General features: G+C 37.2%; 1 protein-coding gene across 3 annotated transcripts in view; it reads right to left on the bottom strand.

The window, feature by feature from the left end:
- GPATCH2 (G-patch domain containing 2) overlaps positions 1–23,319 on the bottom strand; it is a 179,290-nt gene that overhangs the window by 33,670 nt on the left and 122,301 nt on the right. The window contains exon 9 of one of the 3 annotated variants that reach the window (XM_059998348.1): positions 5,006–6,505. The exons of the other annotated variants lie outside the window; for them this stretch is intronic. Coding sequence (XP_059854331.1) covers positions 6,421–6,505 — 85 coding nt within the window. The 3' untranslated portion in view covers positions 5,006–6,420. Of the gene's footprint in view, positions 1–5,005; positions 6,506–23,319 lie in introns of those variants that run through there. 3 annotated transcript variants of the gene reach the window in all.

The raw sequence follows: 23,319 nt of genomic DNA, 5'->3' as shown, positions 1-23,319 counted from the left end.
CTATACCTGTTGCTGAAAGTATTTCTAAATGATAAAGAGTTTGTTCCGTTCAGAGAATTTTGAGTAGTTCAGGATGTGTGGGTAGCAGTGTTTACAGAAGGAACTATATAATAGGACGGAAGAAGAACGCTGGGGCTCGACCATGGGCCATATGTGCCACATTGGCCCCGTGAAGGTGTTTGGATTTTATAGCTGCTGTGGGGTCATTAAAGATCACTTAGCAGAAGCAAGCTGGCCAGATTCATGGGATGCTGACGAGCTGGGGTTGGGAGAGTAACCAGGTTTGTGAGTAGTCCAGACACAAAGTTCCTCCCAGGTTATCAGTCTCTTTTATAATTAAGAATAATATCATGCCACACAATGAAACTTCTTCTGAAGAAATAACTTTTTAGAGATCATTAGAATACCCAGTAGCTGTTCATTGTGACTATTAAGATGGCTAGTTTCTACTTACATTGTTCTTGCACTAGTTGTATGTAACCGGAGTCTTCTAATTGCTTGAAAAACCATTCTCCCAAGTCCATATCGCCTTTAAAACTTTATTATTTTTCTTACACTGTTCAAATTTATTAGGAACGCCTGTTTACGAAGAGGGTGAAAAACAAATTCCAAGAACAACTCCCTCTTCTAAGCCTTTTTCTCATCTGCTGGACCCCAAATTCCCTTTTGGGTATCTGTACAGAACAAGTGGAACAGCACATTTTCCTTCAACTCCCCTCCCCCACCCCCAAGTTAGCTACATAAAGGAAAAGAGACAAACATTCAAGGAGAATAAAGTTAAAGTTAATAAAGTCAGTACACTGAACCCAAAGACCTGAGCCATAAGAAAAACAGCGAGCTGTATTTCAGTAATTCTATCAAGAATTGACTACCTGCTACAGCACATTGAGAGATCGGGATTATTGATCAGTAAGATTACTCATTTAAGCCTGTCCTCCCCCCTTTCCTTCAGACAGGTGCAACGGAGTTGCTACAAATAACACTAAGCAAGGTCTACTCCGTTATTTAGTTGTCATTCTTAATGCAAAACAGAGCAGTTATTTTTTTAAATTTAAAATCAATGAACGTCTCAAAGGCAGCCTAGTTACTTCAGCCTAAATGAGTCATTTGTCTTTGCAAAGCAGAACACGTGGATTATTATTCAAGGTGGTGGTTGGCAATTTTTGGTTTTTGTTTGTTTGTTTTTGCTGTGGTGTTTTGAAGAATGACCATACGTTGTCCTAGGAACAGATCCAAATTTGTTAAAAAATGTTAAGGTCCTTTTGTAAGGCACTGTTAGGAAATTACCCATCAGCCCTAGCAGTATATTTGTGTCAGTGAGAGCCTTTGCTTGGGTGGAAAGACGGGAAAAAGGCAGAACCTGGTAACTTTGTAACTACTAACACCTTAAAATACTAGGGGTAAACACACATATCCTTAAGTGGAAAGGCTAAAGAAATAATGTTTTTTTTATGGATTTAATAAGCAGTGTCAGCTATGATTTGAAACACTGTTTCCCATTGTACTCATTCTGAAAATTTTCCTATTACGTATTAGAAAGCAGAGCTCAAAGGGAAATCTTCGTTTTCTTCTGCTTTTGAGCCAGACTTCACTTGGTTATCCCGTCATCCTTTTAAATGGGGTGGTGGCGGGAAAGTGGGCATTTCATCCAGAGGAAAGAAAAAGTAAGAAACAAAGCTATAAAAAATCTAAAAAAACCTCACAAAGCAGAGACAAAAAATACTAGGGAGGACCACCTTGCCTGAGAACCTGTCTTTTGACAAGGGCTGACAAGGGCTGAAGCAGGCGGTGTCAAACACAATAATATTAAAGAGAAGACAAGAGGAACTTGTCTCTTCATTGTATGCGCATTTGGCTTTTCAGAGAATTAGGCCTAGTGAAAGCTGCCCCCTGGATAGGATGTGTTCCCAAGCAGCCTCGGACAAGCTGCAGAGAAGAGACAAACAGATGTGACTATGGGCCCTGGCATTTGGCAAGAACACTCACTGTCAGTTAGAAAAATATAAGCCTGGACAGGGTATCAGCTGCACAGAAATGAAGCGGGTCTGTGGTGTCACTGGAGGAGCAATCGGTGCAAATCCAGCCCTACGTGAACTTTCCCTTCTAGATCCAAATCACCCCCTCTTCCGCTTTATTCAGTGTCAATATGTCTCAACATATTAACTGAACGAGTAAACATCAGTATCTAGCAGTTTTCCTTCCGTGCCAATATGCACATATCAAGTACTGTTGAGCATAAATATTTCTTAACTACCAGGATCGCATTAAATCCTTGCTTTTTTTTTTTTAACATTTATTATATTTATTTATTTTTGGCTGCGTTGGGTCTTCGTTGCTATGCGCGGGCTTTCTCTAGTTGCGGCGAGCAGGACACTACTCTTCTTTGTGGTGCGTGGGCTTCTCATTGTGGTGGCTTCTCTTGTTGTGGAGCACGGGCTCTAGGTGCGCGGGCTTCAGTAGTTGTGGCACGCAGGCTCAGTAGTTGTGGCTCGTGGGCTCTAGAGTGCAGGCTCAGTAGTCGTGGCACACGGACTTAGCTGTTCCGCGGCATGTGGGATCTTCCCGGACCAGGGCTCGAACCCGTCTCCTGCATTGGCAGGTGGATTCTTATCCACTGTGCCACCAGGGAAGCCCTAAATCCTTGCTTTTAATGATGTTTTCTTTCAAAGCCCCTTCTTGTGCACGATAAACCTTTTGCATTTGGTATTGTATGTTCACACCCTGATCAATTGTTGGTTCTGGCGCCTTCTGTCTCTTGTGGCTTTGGTCATGTGGCGTCACGTTCTGTCTCAAGCCCATTTCCCCTCGCTTGGGAACAATCCTGATATCAGCGAGGGGTAGTTTAAGTTATAACTCTGCGCTGACGCAGTACTTGTGTCCCAGGATTTGGACCCTTGCTTTACTTTGGACATGTCCTATTTCGTTATAAAACTTCTGATATCTTAGTTCTTTTATTATTTTTTATTTTATTATTATTATTATTATTTGCGGTATGCGGGCCTCTCACTGCTGTGGCCTCTCCCGTTGCGGAGCACAGGCTCCGGACGCGCAGGCTCAGCGGCCATGGCTCACGGGCACAGCCGCTCCGTGGCATGTGGGATCTTCCCGGACCAGGGCACGAACCCGCGTTCCCTGCATCGGCAGGCGGACTCCCAACCACTGCACCACCAGGGAAGCCCCTATCTTAGTTCTTTTAGATTTAGGTCATTGCCTGGACTTGCCCAGATGTTAAAATGCACCTGGTGACCGGATCTGTCTCTAACGCTGCAGGCTGACCTTCTCCAAGCGTCAGCTGCTCCTGGCCCCCGTTCCTGTCACCGCCTACCTGCTCGGGCGGTTCTTTACTCTGCGGTTCAATAACCTCCGATTACCTGTTGTCTGAGGCTCCACCCCTTGGATACCGCGATCTGCCTGCCAGGGTGCAGTTCCCCTCAACAGCTTCAGAGGGGTCTGTCCTGTTAGTGCTTCTTCCACCTCGTCTGAGAGTTCAAGTCCAGACGTACTTCTTCCCAATCTGCTTTACCCTGGTACCTAAAGGTATCTGGTGGCTGCTGCCAGAACTAATGTTTCCTGTGTGTTTCCTCTGTGCCAGGTTATACGCCAATACGGACGTCCCCCATGGAGCTCCCAGCGAGTGTGAGGGACAGCTGTGTGTCAGGAGGCTCTAGGGAGCTCAGGGACCAGTCACTGCCCCAGCAGCCAAGGACTCTCCAGGGTCCTCAGAGCAGAGCCACGTGGCTGAACTGTAGTGAGCAAGGGGGTGACAAGGGGGGAGACGGTGGGAGGCTTCAGGTGGTCCGGGAACCTTATGAAATCCTGTGCAAAATGTGCATATGCATACTTTTTTAGCAAGAAGGTCCATGATTCCTCTCTGATTCTGAACCATTAACAGAGACATTAACACCAAACATTATAGATGGATACCAAACTAGTATTCATAAGCTAAAATACCTACCTTAAAATTTCTATGGAATATTTAAAATATGCTGTACACATAGACCACCTTTGCTCTTTACAGTATCACAAACAATAGAATTTAATAATGTAAGTTAAAAAAAAAAGCCTCGTCCAAATATCTACACTTATCCTATGTTCTACCTAAAAAGCGACCCCCTTCATTTCTGTCTCCTCACCCTGCTTTACTTTTCTTCATAGTAACGAAACTAATATTTCCAAATTATAGACCATGCATATGTATTTGTTGAAAGGTATGGAAACTATGCAACAAAAGACTGGTGACGATTAGCTCCACTGTGATGGCATCTGGTGGGAAGTTTCTTCTTTATGCCTCTCCTTAATATTGGACTTTATTTTTACCATGAGCATGGGACAAACAAACAAATTATAATGAGATGAATTAGAAAACAGCAAACAAGAGGGCTAATAAATGTAAGCGGTTTTCGCAGCTGGGGAGTCTTTCTTTGTCAACGGCATGGTGGAACTTTTCCCACCGTGGAAACTGAGGTGTTTGTTAGATGAAGCTTTAGGTTCTGTTGGCCTGATCTGCCTGAGTCTCCGACAGAACTTCTTTCCTCTGACGCTGCCATTTCTGTTTTCCCAACTAGTTCTCCGAAAAGGCCAACTTACACCATAATTGTCAATGTTTGAGAAGGATTTTAACCAATCTTTGGCAGGTTACTTAAACTCCCTTTGCCTCAATTTCCTTACCTTCAAGAATTGGGATTAGATTAGTAGTTACCTCAAAGGTTTTTTGAAGATTTTATTTAAAGATCACTGGTGTAAAACATTTGGTACAGTGCCTGCCCACACTAAGCAACTGATAACTGTTATCTAATAAATTTACTATTATTACCATCTCCACTTTACAGATAAGAAGCCCAGGGCACAGAGAAGTGAAATAATTTACCCAGGATCACACAGTACAGGGGACACAATGGTATAAGACAACCAGAAGAATGCTTAGTGTGGAGTGTCAGGAAACAGCCACGAAATAAACACATGATGGTATAAACTCATCACATCTCAACACTATCAATATGCTATAATAAGGATATAAATTAGGGTCATTTCTAAATAACAAGTAGGAATTTTTTTGGTAGTTAATAGGAAAATTAAATTCTTCCTTAACGTTTGATTCTGCTGGCTTTAAAATTGTCATAGCATGTAAGAATAAAGCACTCATTTTCATTTCAAAAACTCATTAAAAACCCACAAGCCTCCTGTGAGTCTGAAACCCACTGACTTTCTCAGGTCAGCCCACTGCCACAGAGTTTTCTCTTGGCCACCACTCGGTACTTCCCACTTCAAAGCTGACTTGCTTCTCCACCGGTGTGTTCCATGCTTCATCTAAAGCCCCGAGGGTCTGTGATTCTGGTGATATCACTCCTTGTGTGGGTTAATAAACACACACGTCTATATCCCTAAGCAGCTCATTTAAATGCTGCTTCTTTTTGTAGCTCTTCATTATTCTAAACAAATGGTACCTGAAAGTGGTGGAGGTTGTTTTATGCAATTCGGGTAGATATTAGAACGTTCTGAGTGTATGTGAATGAGGACCTTCTCACATCGGGAGGAAAGTTAATCTTTTCAGAGAGCAAATTATTCAGGAAGGTTTCAAAAACTCTCTATGGGAGAACCGCTGTTACATGTTAGCTTCCCTGTTACCGCCATCATGCTTCCCATATTTGTTTAATTCCTTCTGATTTTGTTTTAAGGAATTGTCAGTCACCAAGTCCATGCATACGTGCTAACACACGAGCAGTGTGTTCTACCCACTAGAAAAAACTTCCTTGCCATGTTTCCTAATTCCGCCGTCTTTGAGAGCCTGCCTTTTCTCCCTGCGAAGTTCTCCCAGGGCATTTAAATCTAAATGTTCTTTCGCTTCTTCAAACTTTACTAAAAGCTCGTTATCTTTCCAAGTGCCTTTTCTTTACATTTCTTACCTATCTGTGCATGTCTCTGTCATTAAACTTGTCCTACTGTATGTCCTCAAGTTGCTTTCGGATTAGAGTGGATCGTCAGTTAAGTATACGCTGGAAACAATTTTAGGCCAGGCACCATGTCTAATTCACAGAAGCTAGTTGTGCCTCTCATCTATGAGCAAAACAGTAAATATTTATTGAACTAAAACAAATCAAACTTCAGTAACAACTGTTGCCTCCACATTCCACTTGGCAATCAATCATGCATTTTTTAGGATAACACTTTCTCGAACTGTTATTTAAATTCACTCAAAAATACTCATTTAACAATGAACAAAACTTGACTCTGAATCACGTATTTTACTAGACGCTAAACGAAACACAAAGAAGGATAAGAGCTCCTACCATTGAGGGGCTCATGGCCTAATGCAGGAGACACACATGAATAAGAAATTACTATACGATATAATAAATCCACACAGTTATAGCAGCAGGCCACCACTTGGTGGAAATGGAGAAAAATTCATTTCGCCTGAGTTCAAATTTTGATATTGTCTCTCCAGGCAGAATCTAAGATATTTGAGGCATCTTGGAGTATTCTTTTATTCTTCACACCATAGTACCTAGGAAAAATAGGCACTTAGTAAACTGATATTGACTTAATTTACTTGATTTCTAGCTATAACTATACATTTCTGGAATCTGATTATCATTGACATTCAGCATAGAGTTTCAACAATAAGTTTATTCTAATTTCCTTAAAAAATGATAAAGCTAGTATTGACTCTTAGGAGAGAGAAAAAATTACTCAAAATAAATATGGTTCTTTTGTATATCTCCATTAAATGCAAGAAGATATGTGTCTGTATTTAAAAAATTGGGATGTTGGTCCTGATAACATCTTGCATCTTACATAAAAGAACCTTCAGATCAGCCTACAGATGCAGATATAATCCCACATTCTCTCTCTGATCAGACACTATGAAATGTTTCCCAGGATGGTATTTGGTATTGTTGCCATTTTATAACTATTAATAAAATTATGGTATTCCTCATATTCTTAACTTTTTAAAGTGAAGTCCATGCATTATTCATTTTCATATCCACTTCATTCAGTGCAGTATATAATATTTGAATATATTTGTCGAATTGACTTTTTACTTATTGTCCTATTTGATAATTTCTGAGTCTAAACCCAGCTTTAAATTCAGTAGCATTTTGGAACAAAAGGGCTGAGTTTCTTTCCTTTACCAGCTTCAGGGAATAATGGGGTTAAAAGGGCAGGACAGAGAATATATTTTATTATCTTAAAAAATTATTTTGAATACATGTTGGTTTCTGAAGTCTTAGAATTTATTATCTAAATTACCAGGAACATCCAAGCTTATTGACTGTCAGCTATATATGGGGTATTATGCTAAAGATTTTCACATACTGTCTTGTTTAATCCTCACAAAAACCCAGGTCTGAGGTCCAGAGAAACTGATACTTGTCATAGATCACATAAACAGAATATAAAGTTCTCATATTTGAACCAAGGAACACTTGCCTCGAAAGAATCATTTTTTCCCCTATACCACAGTACCTCATTCAACTCAGTTATTATACTCCATTTAATAAACATCTACTGAAAATGTAATGCGCGCCATGCCATAAAACAGGATCGAGAAATAAAAAAGATATGGCTTTCATCTGCTAGGGGTTAAAGTCATGGGGGAACATGATTTCAACTCCATATTCAAAGAGAATTCCAAGCAGGCATGTAAGGCATTCTAGGCCCTTAGCTGAGAGAACACATCTGAAGAGGCACAAATGCCCTGAGGTGCACACATGACGTGCTGTATCTGGGGCTCTGTAAGCAATTCAATATGGTGGGAGCTGGACCCTATAAAGGAGTGGGAGGAGAGGACATCCCCTTGCAGCATCAAGTGTTAAGAAATTCAACAGATCTGTCCATTCATAATTATTTTAAATTCTCTAGAAAAAAAAGAATGAAGCTGCCTGTTTGACTGAATTAACCAGTTTGTCAACTACACTGATGATTAAATTCAGTGGAAAAATGCCTGACCATATTTTTTTGTAGATATAATTCTGGATTTTATTGCAGCTGTAGTCAGAAATTTACTGCTCTAATGAAGAGATGGACTCAAATGTAGATACATTTCCAAGGCAGATCTTGAAGTTGAGAGGTTTTGCTCATTCAAGAGCGTCTACAATTCACTCGCATGATTGAGTTGGCAGATAGATACAGGCTTAAGACTGAGCTCAGCTTTGACTTGTGTAAAGTGTCCGTGACTTTGCTTGTTGAGAGGAGACTTAAAGTGATGTCATAATTCTATATGCTGTAATGGGCATCTGCTGAGTAAGAATACTGAAAAGCAAAGGAAAATAGGGTTGCCACTTTTATCTCCATAATGAGGAGGTAATAAAAACTGGTTATTTTAATAACGGGCCAGAATGTCTTAAACTTCTGAAAGATGTAAGGAGTTATTTCTACTTTAGAATATGTCAGACAGCATTACCATTTAATATAAACTTACTTGAATTTAGGTTAAATTATTGCTTATTGATGGAATTCACCTGGGATGCTATGACCCAGTTAAAATGCCACCTCCTTTATGCAGCCTCTTCTGATTGCCATTGCCAGAATAATTTCTCACTCCTTGGAGAAAACAATGTTTTCTGCCTTCAACTAAGGCTATATATGTACATGAACTAATCCTCTAACCAGACTGTATATTCCTTGAAGGCAGTGGGGTCCACATCTGTTTTATTTTTTAAAGTAAATTTCCCTTGTCTCTTACAAGCCTTGCCAATTCAGGTACTTATTGAATAGTTGTTGAATGAAATTTAGCAAGGCATGCCAGAGTTTTTAGAGTAACTTGTCTTTATGATAATCAGTATTTTTATTGAGGTTCCAATTGCTATAATAAAGAAATGTTTACTTATGGAAATAGAAAACCACAAAACTTATTTGGTTCATATCTTGGGCTTCGGGATACAAATATCTGCAAAATCAAGCTTTTACATGTAAACCAGCTTTTAAAGTATATGCAGGTACCTTGATGGTAAAGTGTTTCCCTTTCTACATAATTTTGCATTTCGCTAAGTGTAACTTAGTGAAAGGAATGCCTTCAGTTACTCCACACTTCCATGATAGCTTTTGGCAGATGAATGAACATTTACGTACATAAAATTTCTGCAGACTTGTTAGCAAATGTTTGCTAGACTGTGAAATATATACAGTGTTAGCTAGGTAAGGTAACAGGAAGCTTGCGATGACTACAGGAACACTAATGTTCAATAATTAGGAGGAAGAGTACTTCAGGATTCTCCTCATTCAATTCAATTGAAACACTTGCAAAGTTGGAGTGCCTTAGCTTATATTCAGGATTAGTTTTGCCATCAAGATCTTAGAACCAAACATCCTTTATAATTTTGGTAAACCAGGTCTATTACTCTCTGTATCTGGGAGGTCTGTTGCCTTTAAATGTCCATGAAGAAACAGTATACAGAAATTAAATGTCAAATATAAACTCTTTCCTCTTTTTTCATTTACATAATGAATTTCTTTGGAAAACCATGGAAGCCTCTACATTTTTTAATTTTCAGAAGACAAATGCCAAATGATCAAATAAAAATCATATTAGCTGTGATCACTCAAAATGTCACTTTATTTTTGCCAAGCAATGTATAAAGTGATCTAAAGTTTAAAAATTACTATTTCAGAAGAGCTAATGGTTTTTCGTTACTAGATTTGAGAAAACGGTCAAGTTAATTTTTATACGCCTTAGAAGTAAGACTTGGAAAATAAAAAGGACACTGCTGTACATATTATCTACCATTTGAGCTGGGAAAGTTATTTAACTCCTCTCTCTGTTTCCTCATACGTAAAATGAGGATAATAAGAATCTCTACCTCATAGGGTAATTTTGGAAATTAAATGAGTTAAAATAAAATACAGTTTTCCCTCAGTATCCACAAGTTCTGCATCTGCGGATTCAACCAATCTAGGATCAAAAATATTTGGAAAAAAAAAAATTCTAGAAAGTCCCCAAAAGCAAAACTTGAATTTTCTGTGTGCCAGCAACTATTTACATAGCATTTACATTGTATTGGGTATTATAAGTAATCTACAGATGATTTAAAGTATAAGGGGGGATATGTGTAGGTTATATACAAATACTATACCAGTTTATATATGGGAATTGAGCATTTGTGGATTTTGGTATTCATGGGGGAGGGGATCTTAGAACCAATCCCCTGTGGATATTGAGGTACTACTATACATCATTAACACAGTAAATTTTATGGTACTATTATATGAACTATTTTTTTTTTTTTTTTTTTTTTTGCTGTACGTGGGCCTCTCACCGTTGTGGCCTCTCCTGCTGCAGAGCACAGGCTCCGGATGCGCAGGCTCAGCGGCCATGGTTCACGGGCACAGCCGCTCCGTGGCATGTGGGATGCTCCCGGACCGGGGCACGAACCCGTGTCCCCTGCATCGGCAGGCGGCCTCTCAACCACTGCACCACCAGGGAAGCCCTATATGAACTATTATATGAACTGGTATATAGTGTTCAAGGCAAAGAGTAATTGGAGATGATGCTGGAATAGTAAGAACTGTAAGACCAAGAAAGGCCTTACAAACCATGTTTAGGACTTGATCCTAAGGGCAATGGGAAGCCATTAAGAATGTTTAAGAACACTCAAATACATATGGGATTTCCAAATGCCATTCTGGTTGGGCTGTGGGGAATGCATGAAGGGGACACGAGTGAGAGACTGAAAGGAGTAAAGGATAGTGCCTAGGGTTTCCTGACCAGGATATCAAATCCTGGTTCCACACGTATCACCTGGCCCAGTGCATTTTATTCACTTGGCACAAAAAGTCCTTAAAGTTGTGTGGAAATTGAGCACGAATATCATTTTTTTCTTAATATTTATTTATTTATTATTTATTTTGGCTGCGCCAGGTCTCAGTTGTGGCATGAGGGATCTTTTAGTTGTGGCATGCAGCCTTCTTAGTTGCAGTATGAACTCTTAGCTGTGGCATGCATGTGGGATCTAGTTCTCTGACCAGGGATCGAACCTGGACCCCCTGCATTGGGAGCACGGAGTCTTACCCACTGGACCACCAGGGAAGTCCCTGAACATCATTTTTCAAAAGAAACATAAGCAATATCATACTAAAAGACTAGAAAACCATGACATGCTATTGTATCAGTAGAGAAATGTAAACCTGACCACTTACTCTAATCACTTATTTTGCCACTTAAATATAGGCATGTTATGTAGAAGTCCTGGATTCCTGTAATTCTAAAAAAAGGTCATAACTAGAGTATTCTGAGAATATGGTGGCAGTGACACTGTGGTTTTTGAATCCACATAATAACATGTAGGATAACCCAAAACGTTTGGACAACAATAACTAGCCAGAGAGATGACAGCATTCAGAAAACAACAGAAATAAAAGGCAAAAAAAAAAAAATCACTTCAGAAATGAAACTGAACTAGGACACAAGAGTAAATAAATATGATGAAGAAGTAAAAGATAAGAACATAATGAAGAATGGAAAATGCAAAGGATAAAAACGTTAAAAATAAAAAAAGATTTGAGAGAAAGTGATAGCTACTGAAGATAGGCAAGGAGATCCAATATATGTATAATAGAAAGTTTTGAAACAAAACCAAAGCAATGAAACAAAATAAATATGAAAAATTATAATTGGAGAAAATCTTGAAATTTATTTTAAAAGTAATAAAACTACCACTGAAAGAGCCTACTTCATCGTTAGGAAAAACACATAGAATGACCAACATCATCATAGAGTCTAGTCAAACCCTTGGGTTTTAAAGAAAAGAAAAACATATACTGAGCATCTGGGCAACACCAAGCCACTTATATGTGAGAGAAAAATCAGACTGTATCACACACTGAAAACAACATTTTACATAAACAATAGACTAATATATTTGAAACAATTAAGGAAAGAAAATATGAGCCATGGGTAGTATATCTGCCCAAAGTGACCTTTAAATATACAGGGTCTGGACAAACCATTAATAATATGCAGGGACTCAGGGAATATTGTTCCCATGAGACCTGCCGGAGGTATCAACCAGAGAATAGACCTCAGACGACAGAAAGAGCAGAGACGCACTGACTTCAGATAAGCTAGGGATCATTAAAAACATATTTATTCATAGAATTAAAACTAAATGAACTGAATTAAAGCTACAACTAGAACTGAAACTAAGGAGACAGTATAGTATTGAATGGCTATATGATTCAGACTGTAATACTATAGTGTAGTATTGAATGGTTATATGCTTCAGACTATATGTATGCTACACACATACGTACAGTACAACTACCTAAAAACGGAAAGAAATGAAAGCTATATAGGAAAAATAGAATAAATTTGCTGACCGTCCTGTAGGTATTAGCAGAGAAATAATTAACTTCAAAACAAATGTGTGGGAGAGGAATGAGAAGGGCAAAGAGGTTCCTAGCTTATTTCAATCCTGCTCAGAGCAGAGAACCAACTGCAAATAGCCCCCCACCCTCAAAAGGGGAAGGGGACTAAGGCTGTTATATAAAAGTATTAAAATAAAGATATTATTACAAAAAATAAGCCTTCCTAAAAATCAAACGGTATACTAGAGTGAGAGTGAGAGTGAGAGAAAAGGAAATGGAAAAATAGGGAGAGAAAGATATGTCTGCTTATCTTAAAAATAGAAAATAAAATAGCCAATGGAAGGCTAAACAAAAGAAAACAAAGCAATAGCTACCTATATGATGGGGGGAGGGGAACAAGTGGTGAGGACTGAATAGAAGTTAGACTTCTTTGACAGTAACTTCTTGAGGAGATTTGATTGTGGAACCTGTAACTATTTTTATATTATTATAAAACAATAAAATTTTAAAAAGCAGTCTCTGAAAACTAAAATGAAACTAATGAACCTAACTATGGATTACTATATCTATACTTAGAAACGATTTCAAGTGACTTTAAAACACGGGAATTTGTGCATTCCTAGTGAAATATAGACAAAGTACAAAAGGACTAGAAAAAGGGAAAAACTTAAACTATTTTCAGTAATTATTTTATCAGTAGTCATGGTGATATGGTGATTCTGAAAATACTGTGTATGTATGGTGGGATCAATAAAATGAACAATTATTATGCTGTCACCAGAGGTAATATTTTTTATGTTGAAAAAAGATAGATTAAAGCCAATGATGGAAAATACAAAAACAATGAAGTCTTGAATTTGAACTGGAACTATCAGTATGAGCTAATTTGTTAAAAAAAAAAGTCTAAGTATTTCACTAAAAAGGCCTCGAAATAATGACACCCCTAAAACGCGGATTGTGGGTTCTAAAATTATTTCCCAGTAAACGAATCAGCACTTCTTAAAGAAATGGCTGATTCTTGGTCTAGGCCAGGAAAGGTCCAAGGTAGCCTTGGAAATATAAACATACCAGAAAGCAAGGAAGAAAGCAAAGTCTCGTAGCAAGGAAACAGACTCAGGAACCCATTTAAATAGTCTCCCATTGCCCAAAGGTGGGACAATTTTAACATCAATTAGGATGATAACAAATGGACTGAAACACATGGGATCTGTTTAAATCAATGAGTTAAAAAAAAATAGAACAAAATTTCACCAGTCACCTCCAGAAAGTGTAAGGAATCAATTAATTTTGAAAACTGATGGCTAAAGGAAAAGGAGCAAGTATTTATCTTGCTTTACCTACATGATCTGTAGCTCAGAGTAATCAAGTATTTGAAGGGGCTAAGTTTGAAACAGAAGTAATCCAATTAATGAACCAAAGTGAGAGGACAGAATTAACATATCACCGTTCTGTGACCCTTAGTGAATGAATTGGGGTAACCATCTTTATGGTTAATAAATCACAGAAAGAGATGTGGAAGGGAGAGAAGTCTAGGCCACCACCTCTGGAACAGTTTTGCCAAAACAAAACAACAAAACTGAACCTGAATCAAATCAATTCTCTAGCTCCAAATACCCACTGCAGAAAACTCAAGGGACAGAGGAATAGGTTAAATGACACCGCGTGGATAAAATCAGCAACATTCCTCAGATGTGGGAAACTTTATAGGACAAACAATCTGACATATTTTTCTTCTTGTTTTTTTTGTTTTTTGCCACACCACATGGTGTGCGGTATCTTAGTTTCCTGACCAGGAATCGAACCTGCTAATCTAACTTCTTCAAACAAAAAATTTCAAGGAAAAAACAAAGGGGGAGGAGGGCCTATAAATCAATGGGAACTTGGGATATATATATGTCAACCAATTTTAACAGATAGATCTCATTTGGATCCCAATTTAAATAACGTATAAGACAAAAGATTATGAAATAATTGGAGACATCTGAGTATCAGCTGTAATTAAACACACATATACATACATATATATTAAAGAATTATTGCTTTTTTAATAGATGTGATAATGGTATGGTGTTTTTTTTTTTCCTTAAGAGACTGTTACTTTTTAGAGAAACATACTGATATATTTCAATTGAAATAAGATATAGATGAAACAAGGTTGGCCACATGTAATTACCTAAGACAGTTTTGACAGCTGCAGTTTTGAGCTTATATTTTTCTCTGTATTTCTGCTTATGATGACATTTTCCATAATAAAATATTGTTAAAAACTGCTTTTACCATCCTGACATTGCAAGTGAAAAGGCATCTTTTCAACTCTTAAGACTGCCAGTATGAAGCCATTATAGGTTTTTCATATTTTAGTGAGACTCTCCATAATTTTAAAGTGATCCAATCTGAAATTAAATGAAGTTATCCATGAAGTCCATGTCATCTAGTATGTATACATCCTTGGACTATAACCTGATATAAAAAGATTGGAGAAATCCCTATCTGAGGTTTATTGTCCTTAGAAAGGATAATGCATAGTTTTTATTCCATCTTTCTAATTAGTAATTTAAGCATATGCTCAGCATTTAATTCTAAATGTTTGCCTTCTCCCCAAGCTCGAAGACAGCTGTCCAAGATTTGAATGCCAGAAAACATTTAAATATCAACATCTGTTGAATTATGTTAATTTAGTGTAATATAATTGGGCATGAGTTGGAATTGATCAGAAGTATATGAAATAAACAAAAGATAAATTCCCAACAATATCTTAGTATACAAACAAGTCACTACGGGGTGATGAAAAAATATTTCTAGAGAGAAAGGGCAAGGAAAAATACTGATTATGAAGAAATGGATTCTTTTAAATACATAGCTCTAACTGTATGGGACATTATTTTGTGATATTTGAACTTATTTTTAAATTGGCTCAGAAGTGAAAGATAATTAAACTTAGCTAAAACAAGTGATAGTTAATAGCTTAATATTTGAATATATTTATAAATTAAGTGAAACATTAAAACATTCTAATTACTTATGTACTCATTAAATTTTTTAGATTGCAGATGATTCCTGTTATGTTATAAACAGTTACATACCTCAAAATTTAAGAGCTGATGTAACTTCTGTTCTATAGACATAAAATAGTATTTTAAACTGAAAGTGTTTTCCATGTGGCAGATGGTTTTATTAGGTTTATTCTGGGGACTGGAAGGTACAAATTATCAAGTAGTGGCCTTGTTTATTGTATTGCTGATTTAAACTATTAATTTTTATATCAATTCTTTTACTAATAAGTTAGGGATGTTTGTTGTTTTGGGAAGTATTCTGGCGCATATACACATTGCATGAACAGATCCCTGAATGCCCCTGTAATGAAATTCTAATGCAGGCAGCAGTAGCAATACAAGCTGTTGTGATGTGGCCCTGCAGGTGTGCTGTCACCATTTCCTAGGGGAACCATCTCTGGGAGTTAAAGGTCAGTTCCGTGCCCATGCCCATTTAATCACAGGACCAATTTGGGGAGTGCCAACTGTGAAACAGACACCAGTCTGTAAGGAAGTGGACTTCAGAAGACAAATTTATTTCAGCTATAGGTCATTGGAACAGTTTTCATATGCTAACTATTTATTATTAGTGACCATGGCCAAATTCAACTGCTGTTCCAGAGGTGAGAGGCTGTGCATACTTTTAGTCATTTGAAAATATCTAGTTCATCTATCAGATTTCAAGAAAAAGGGGAAACAGTAATGAATGTTTCACCACGGAGTACTTGATTGCTTTTTTACTTACTACACACTGGACATATTATATATTTCAAATGGCAAATCCCCCTTTTTTCTTTTCTGTGTGGGTTATTCACATTAAACTGAAAAGCAATCTCTCAAAATTCTAACTGGCTGATAATTACTTTTATTTAGTTTAATCACAATTTAAAATAACTCTCTATAATCATTAGTTTAAAATTTTGGCAAGGAAGCTTAGAATTTCAGGATGCCAAAAGGACAGGAGGCAGAATTGACTTTCTGAGAACAGTGCCTTTTTAAAATACAATAATTTGGTTATATAGAGTACAACAGATTAATTAAATTCCTTGGAAAGCACTTATGTTGCATATGTGGTATGTTTCCAATTATTCTACTCTAAATGCATCTATACCTAGAAACTATTCAAATTTTAAAAAAATTATAACACATGTGCAATTAAATGTATTCCAGTTAAATAAATATGGAATGCATACATTCTAATTAAAGGGAATGTGTGAATACTTCCTAATTGTTCATTCACACATACAGAAGAATGAATTAAAATAATCTAAAAGATACTTTTCTATCTGGAGGATTGAGTAAATGTTTTTAGAACAATAAAATTTAATGCTAATTTTAGATTTGGAAAAAGAAAAATAATAAAGGGCTAGAAATTTTATCTCGAAAATTAGTATTTTAAAAGCAGTTTCAAGCCATCATTTTGGAATATAAAGTATGCAGAATATAAAATGCTGAGTGATATAACTTGCTTTAAAATATGGTGTTGAATCATTATTTATTTATTTATTTATTTTTTTGCGGTATGCAGGCCTCTCACTGTTGTGGCCTCTCGCGTTGTGGAGCACAGGCTCCAGACGCGCAGGCTCAGCGGCCATGGCTCACGGGCGCAGCCGCTCTGCGGCATGTGGGATCTTCCCGGACCGGGGCATGAACCCGTGTCCCCTGCATCGGCAGGCGGACTCTCAACCACTGCGCCACCAGGGAAACCCCGAATCATTAGTTTTAATATGACAAAAGAGAATTTGTTTTAAATTAAATCTTTACTAATGTAGGATAAGTAAGTCTCCTTTTAAATAATTAAAATAAAGCATCACTTACTTTTGCTGATGCACTTAATTTTGTTGATACATTTCTGTGAAAAGCAACACTAGCCAAATACAGTCCATGTCATTAACCAGTACTCTAATGAACAGTTATCCCAATTTATTAACAGCTGCTCAAAAATGTAGTAATTAATAGTTTCATTTATTTTTGGCAAATTCGCAAAATGACAAATAGTTTTGTATCTGTTGCAAATTAGGTCTCCTTCCCAAATAACGGATGACACTATGGGGAAGACTGAGCAAACTGAATCCTTGAACATCTTTGGATCTTTAGAAGATCAAATAAAGAACAGCTGTAATTCTATTTGTTACATCTGCAACAAAATACAGTGACTTGTATCGTCACGTGAAAACAAATATGCTCTGTATTAATGTAAATAGGAATGTTCTTTCTAACCTGACGGAAGAAGGTTGACATGAATGTGTGTGTGTGTGTGTGTGTGTGTGTGTGTGTGTGAATGTGATGGGATTTGTTTCTCTGATTAAATCTATTGCCATTTTTTTCATTTTAGAAGATTCTTTTTACTACTAATCAGGCAAGAAAGTGACAGCAAAGGAAAGAAAAAGTTTATTTTTCCCTCCTTATTATTTATTAATTGATCACACAAGAAATTACAGCACACAGCATCCAGGGATTTTCAAGTCATTTGACACTAAGTAGATGAAAAATGTAGTGCTTGTAAGAACTAAGTAAAAGTGAATTAACATATGTTTCTGAAAGATATTTTAAAATAGTAAGTCAAATTTCATAATATCGGCAATAAAATGTTTTTACTCGATTGCAAATTACATATCAGACTGCCAGATAATTTAGCCTTGGTGCTTCACAAGAGTAAATGTAAATGGCAAAAATCATGTAAGTAAGGAAGCACGGCAAATTAAAAAAAAAAAAAGAAGATGCCAGATCTGACATGATCTACTATCAGTCTTTTTGTATGGATTCTTAGAATGATAAAGACTAATCATTAACATAAAAATGTGTTTAAAAAAGCAGGATCTTTTCAAGAACAGTACATCACTCAGTGTCAGGCATTGCTTCATGCATGTTTTACTTACTTTCAATTGGGAAGGCTATATTGAACTTTCTGGTACTAATCAAAGGTTATGATATGAGAAACAATGTGAAATTATTTAATTGTAATTTTAAATGAGGTGAAGGGAGAGAAAAAGATTTTTCTAATTTTGAGAAGTATAAAATCTGAATATTGAAATAAAAACTAAAGGGTTTGAATAGCAAGTCTGGAATTTAAGAGAAAGATACAGGTTAAAGAATAACTCTAGATGTCACTAGTATTTCTATAAAACACTTAGGTGCATCATCTCAGTGTTTAGCTGAGAGTGTGTGTGTGTGTGTGTGCGTGTGTGTGTGTGTGTGTATGTATGTTCCACTTTGGCTAATAATCTATTGTATGCAACGATCACTCAAAAACCGTGCCTGTTAATTATTAAATATTGACAGTGACAGGTAATACGTAGTGGTTTTTAAAAATAAGAAAATGTACATGCTTTCATGCATTTATATATTGAAAGACCTTTGTGTTTTCCTGAGTTTATTTATGCTTTCAAAGGTTTAAAGGTATGTAAAAATGAGAGAATGGCATGAACAAACTCTAGACATGCATTACATATTAGGGGAGAGATAGTACACAGTAAAACTAAGATGAAACTTCATAATAGGAAAATGGATAGAGAACACTGAAGAAATGGAAGAATGATTGGCAAATAAAACCCTGCAGACTAATCAAAAAGAATTATCAGATGGGAATAACCAATAAGATATAAACAACACAGGAATGTAAGACAGGAAACATGTAACTTCAAGCACCACCGCAATGTAAAATCTTGGGAGAACACATCAAATGAATATGTGAGGATAGTGTCTTGATGAAAAATGTTCACACCACTCAATATCTGACACACCTAGTCTATGATATGGGCTCCCCACAGAGAATAAAAATGAAGCAACAAACCAAAAGAAAGATGTATAAGACCAGTATCACTAGAACCAATTAGATCAAATTATGCCTTTGTTAATAATCAGTATTTGTTTAAATTAGTTTACATTATACCTATCATGTTTTTACCTTTTTTTTAAGGCTTTCTTTTTTACCTTTTTTTACCTTTTTGAATCAGTCAAAAGTTTGATTATAGGACCCATGAAGTATATCATAAAAGTATGAGAATGTTAATTATGTTTAGAATAAACATATGAACAAATACAATGCATTAATATTTCAGGAATAACTATCTGCATATGATGGAATGGCATGTGACGACGAGCACTGTTGATGGTGAACGAAGCTTGGGAGGAGATGTTTGCAGAATGAGAAGCACGGTAGGCAATCCTAAGGAACGATGCCCTTTCAGGAGGCGGAAGTATAGGAAACCTTGAAAAACAAAGTCTGTTACTGATGAGAACTTCCTGAGGGAATTGACTGAAATTATTAAAGTGGGTTATGTGTTTAAAGGAGAACTTTAGGTTGTTACCTCCTTGGTACTGTTAGACACAATCAGTCTAAGAGTTGGAAAAGAGACAATTCTCCTGCACCCATCATTGATTTAAAGAGCCTAAATGAACATTAAAGTAGATGTGGCAAAAAAGGAGAAATGCCATAAATTGGACGCCCAGAAAACTGTCAAACTGCACTACAGTCAGTGGCATTGGCAAATACGTCCCTAAAACCCTTCTATGAAGATCTTGAAAATTCCCCCAGGGAGCCGAGGGTAAGAAGTACTACATTCCAGAGGTTAAAGCCATAACTGCAGTGCCCTTTATTCATCCAGAGCTTCAGTGAGGAAGGCCCACCTTAAGAGTGTGCTGTACTCACGCACTTCAAAATCTCAGCTCTGAGTCATTAACAGCAGACCGCTTGTACACTTACCTTTTCTTATCTGCCTGGTATATTTGGGGAGTAAATGGTCCTAAAATTGATTGATTCAATGAATTACAGTTCTCTTCTCTAACCTTTATATTTTTCTACAAGTTGAAAAAGGGAAGTGCAGTCACTCATCCAAAAGGGGTAAGGAGAGTCAAGCCAATATTAAAAATACTAAGGAAGAAAATGGCTTCGAGGGAGGAACACAGAAAAATGCACACAAATGAAGATGAAGAATTTTCATCCTGCACTCAATGTTGTAACGAAATTTAAGCTTGAGTCTTTCCTTGTGTTTATTTCACCTTTACAGGTTGCCTCATGCCTAACACAACTGATACCCTCAGAGAGACAAGAAAATACACCACATCCACCAAACAGGACAAAGAGGATGTAGAAAAGGAATGTTCAAAGAAACAAGGTGAGCTCTTGGAAATGCGATGTATTAGAGAATTTTTTAAATCCACAAAACATTTGGGACGGAACCATTAATAAAACTGCCCAGAGATCTTTGAGGACAACAATACAGAGAAGTTAAAAAAAAAAAAACTGGAGGATCATTTGAGGGTGCTCCAACATCCAAATAATAGGAGAACAGAGGAAATGGCAACCACTGGAAATTACTGGAGAAATGTCTTCAAAATCCTGAGGCAAAAAGGTTTCCAAAGTAGAATTCAATTCCCAGCTAAATCAATCAATGTGAGACTAGAATAAAGACATTTTCAGAGATGCAGAGTCTCACAAATGTAACCACACCTGTTCTCTTTCTCAGAAAGCTCAGGAAAAATAATGATGGCATGGGATCCAGGGAAAAGGAAATTCCACATAGGAGAGAGATGAGGAAACCCCCAGGATGAGAAGTGAAGAGAGGTCCTAGGACAGCAGAGGTGCAGCTGGTCCAGACAGCAAACAGTCCAGAATAGACCTGAAAAATGGAGGGCTCCAAGAAGGAGGCCACCAGGACAGAGAATTGAGGGGAGTTACACTTCTGTGTAGAGGTGGCTGATGAACTGGGCTAGGCACATAGAAAACAAAGCAAATGAAAAACAAGACAATTATCTCTACAACAACACAAAAGTTATACATCTATACCTAATATCTACATATATGATCATACTAACGCACACAATAAATATTTACTTGGTCTGAATATTATGATATAACCATTAGGAAGAAAGAGGGGAAGAAGAGCAGATATGGGGTGTGTGCGTGCGTGTGTGTGTGTGTGTGTGTGTGTGTGTGTGTGTGTGTGTAGGGCACACAGCAGGAAGTCAATAGGTAATACTAAACTAAAAGCTTCAAGAAATAGTAATATAAGCATGTAATTTAGGTCAATACTGGACGAAATACCTAAGAGTTGAAAGTGGATTTTTTTGGAGTGTGAAATTAGAGAATGAGGAAAAACAAGGCTGGGGTCTGCTGTACTTTGTTATGTCTTATAGAATGATGTGACATTCTAAATTATGTACAAGAAAAACAGGACAAAAAATAAAACTTAACAAGTGCTTAGGAAGCACACAGATGGAAATAACAATACCAGACTTTTCCTAACAGCTGCCGTAAGAACTCTTACATTTTAAGTGCTTTATAGGCATGAGCTCATACATTCCTTATAACAATGTTCTTAGATAAGTACAACTATTTTCTTTATTTCACAGATAAGTAAACTGAGGGATAGAGAGGTTACGTATTTCGCTCAGGGTCACCCAGCTAGTAAGTGGTGAAACTGGGATCAGAAGTCAGGCACTCTAACCGCAGAGGCTGGACACAGAGGCCAAGATAAGGACTCAGTCAGTGCACTCTACTGCCCCAGAATCTATGTCAAGTTCGTTTGACAGATATTTTATGCAGCAAATATTTCCTATGTATCAGGCATTGTTTTTGGTACTGGGGATACACCAGTGAGTAAAGCAAAGATTTTGCCCTCATGAAGCTTAAAGGTAATAGAGACAGTAAGGGGTAATAGAGACAAGAAGCAGAGCTGGTGGAGAGTGGGCCTTTCTTACATTGAGCACAGACTTCAGACACGAGTGGGGTTGGTATGTTGGAGAAATGGGAAAGAAACCACTGTACCTGGAGTAGGTGAATAACACAGTTCAAGTGGGAGAAGATGAGGTCAAGGAGGAAACAAAGAAGGGCAGGGTCAGAACACATATGGCCTTGCTGGCCAAGATAAAGACTTTGGCTTTTACTTGGAATGAAGTAGAAAGCCACTTAAGAGTTTACTTAAAAAAAAAAAATCTATATCTATACCTATATCTTTATTGAGGTGTAGTAGGCATAAGCAAAATGCACCACTTTTTTTTGTTGTTGTTGTTGTTGTTGCACCACGTGGCATGGGGATCTTAGTTCCCTGACCAGGGATTGAACCCGTGCCCCCTGCCGTGGAAGCTCAGAGGAGTCCTAACCACTGGACGGCCAGGGAATTCCCTCACCACTTTTAAAGTGTACAATTTCATAAGTTTTCACATATGTATACACGTGTGAAACCATCACCATAATCAAGATAATGCAGATACCCATCACCCCAACAGTTTCTTAATGCCTCTTTGTAATCCTTCCCTCCAGTACCTCCCTGGCCCTCATCCCATGCCAATGCAACAGCTGATCTGCTTCTGGTCACTATAAATTACTTTGCTGTATGGTATGAAGTATAGATGAGTTAAATTTTTTTTTTTTTTTTTTGCAAATGGATATTCAGTTGTTCCACTACCATTTGTTGAAAATACTATTTTTTTTCCACTGAGGTACCTTTGTACTTTGTCAAAAGTCAATTCTCTGTATATATGTGGGTATATTTCTTTCATCTATTTTTCTGTCTTTGCACCAATACCACACTTTCTTGATTACTACAGCTTTGAAATTAAGTCCTGAAATCAGGTAGTGTTAAAGTTTGGCTATTTAAGTCCTTTGCATTTTCATATGAATTTTAGCATTTGTTTGTCAATTTCTACAAAATAGTCTCAGAAATCTATAGTCTCAAAAAATAGATTTTTGTTTGGATTGTACTGAATCTGGAGCTAAATTTTGGGAGAACTGACATCTTAAGAATATTGAGTCTCCTGATCCATGAACAAGGTATATCTCTCCAGTTACACAGATCTTTAATTTCTCTCAGCAACATTTTCATACACCAAAAAATATGGTGAAATGCTTAGGGATAAATCTGATAAAATATGTGTAAGACCTATACAATGAAAAAAACACTGCTGAGAAAAATTGAAAAAGACTTAAATATTTGGTTCTTAATTATGTGTTGTATTATTTCTTGCTTTATATTGTTATCTT

Source organism: Delphinus delphis, chromosome 1, assembly GCF_949987515.2.
Source record: "Delphinus delphis chromosome 1, mDelDel1.2, whole genome shotgun sequence".
NCBI classification, from domain to species: domain Eukaryota; kingdom Metazoa; phylum Chordata; class Mammalia; order Artiodactyla; family Delphinidae; genus Delphinus; species Delphinus delphis.
Note: the sequence above shows the minus strand (reverse complement) of the source record. Positions and strands in the feature narration are given on the sequence as shown.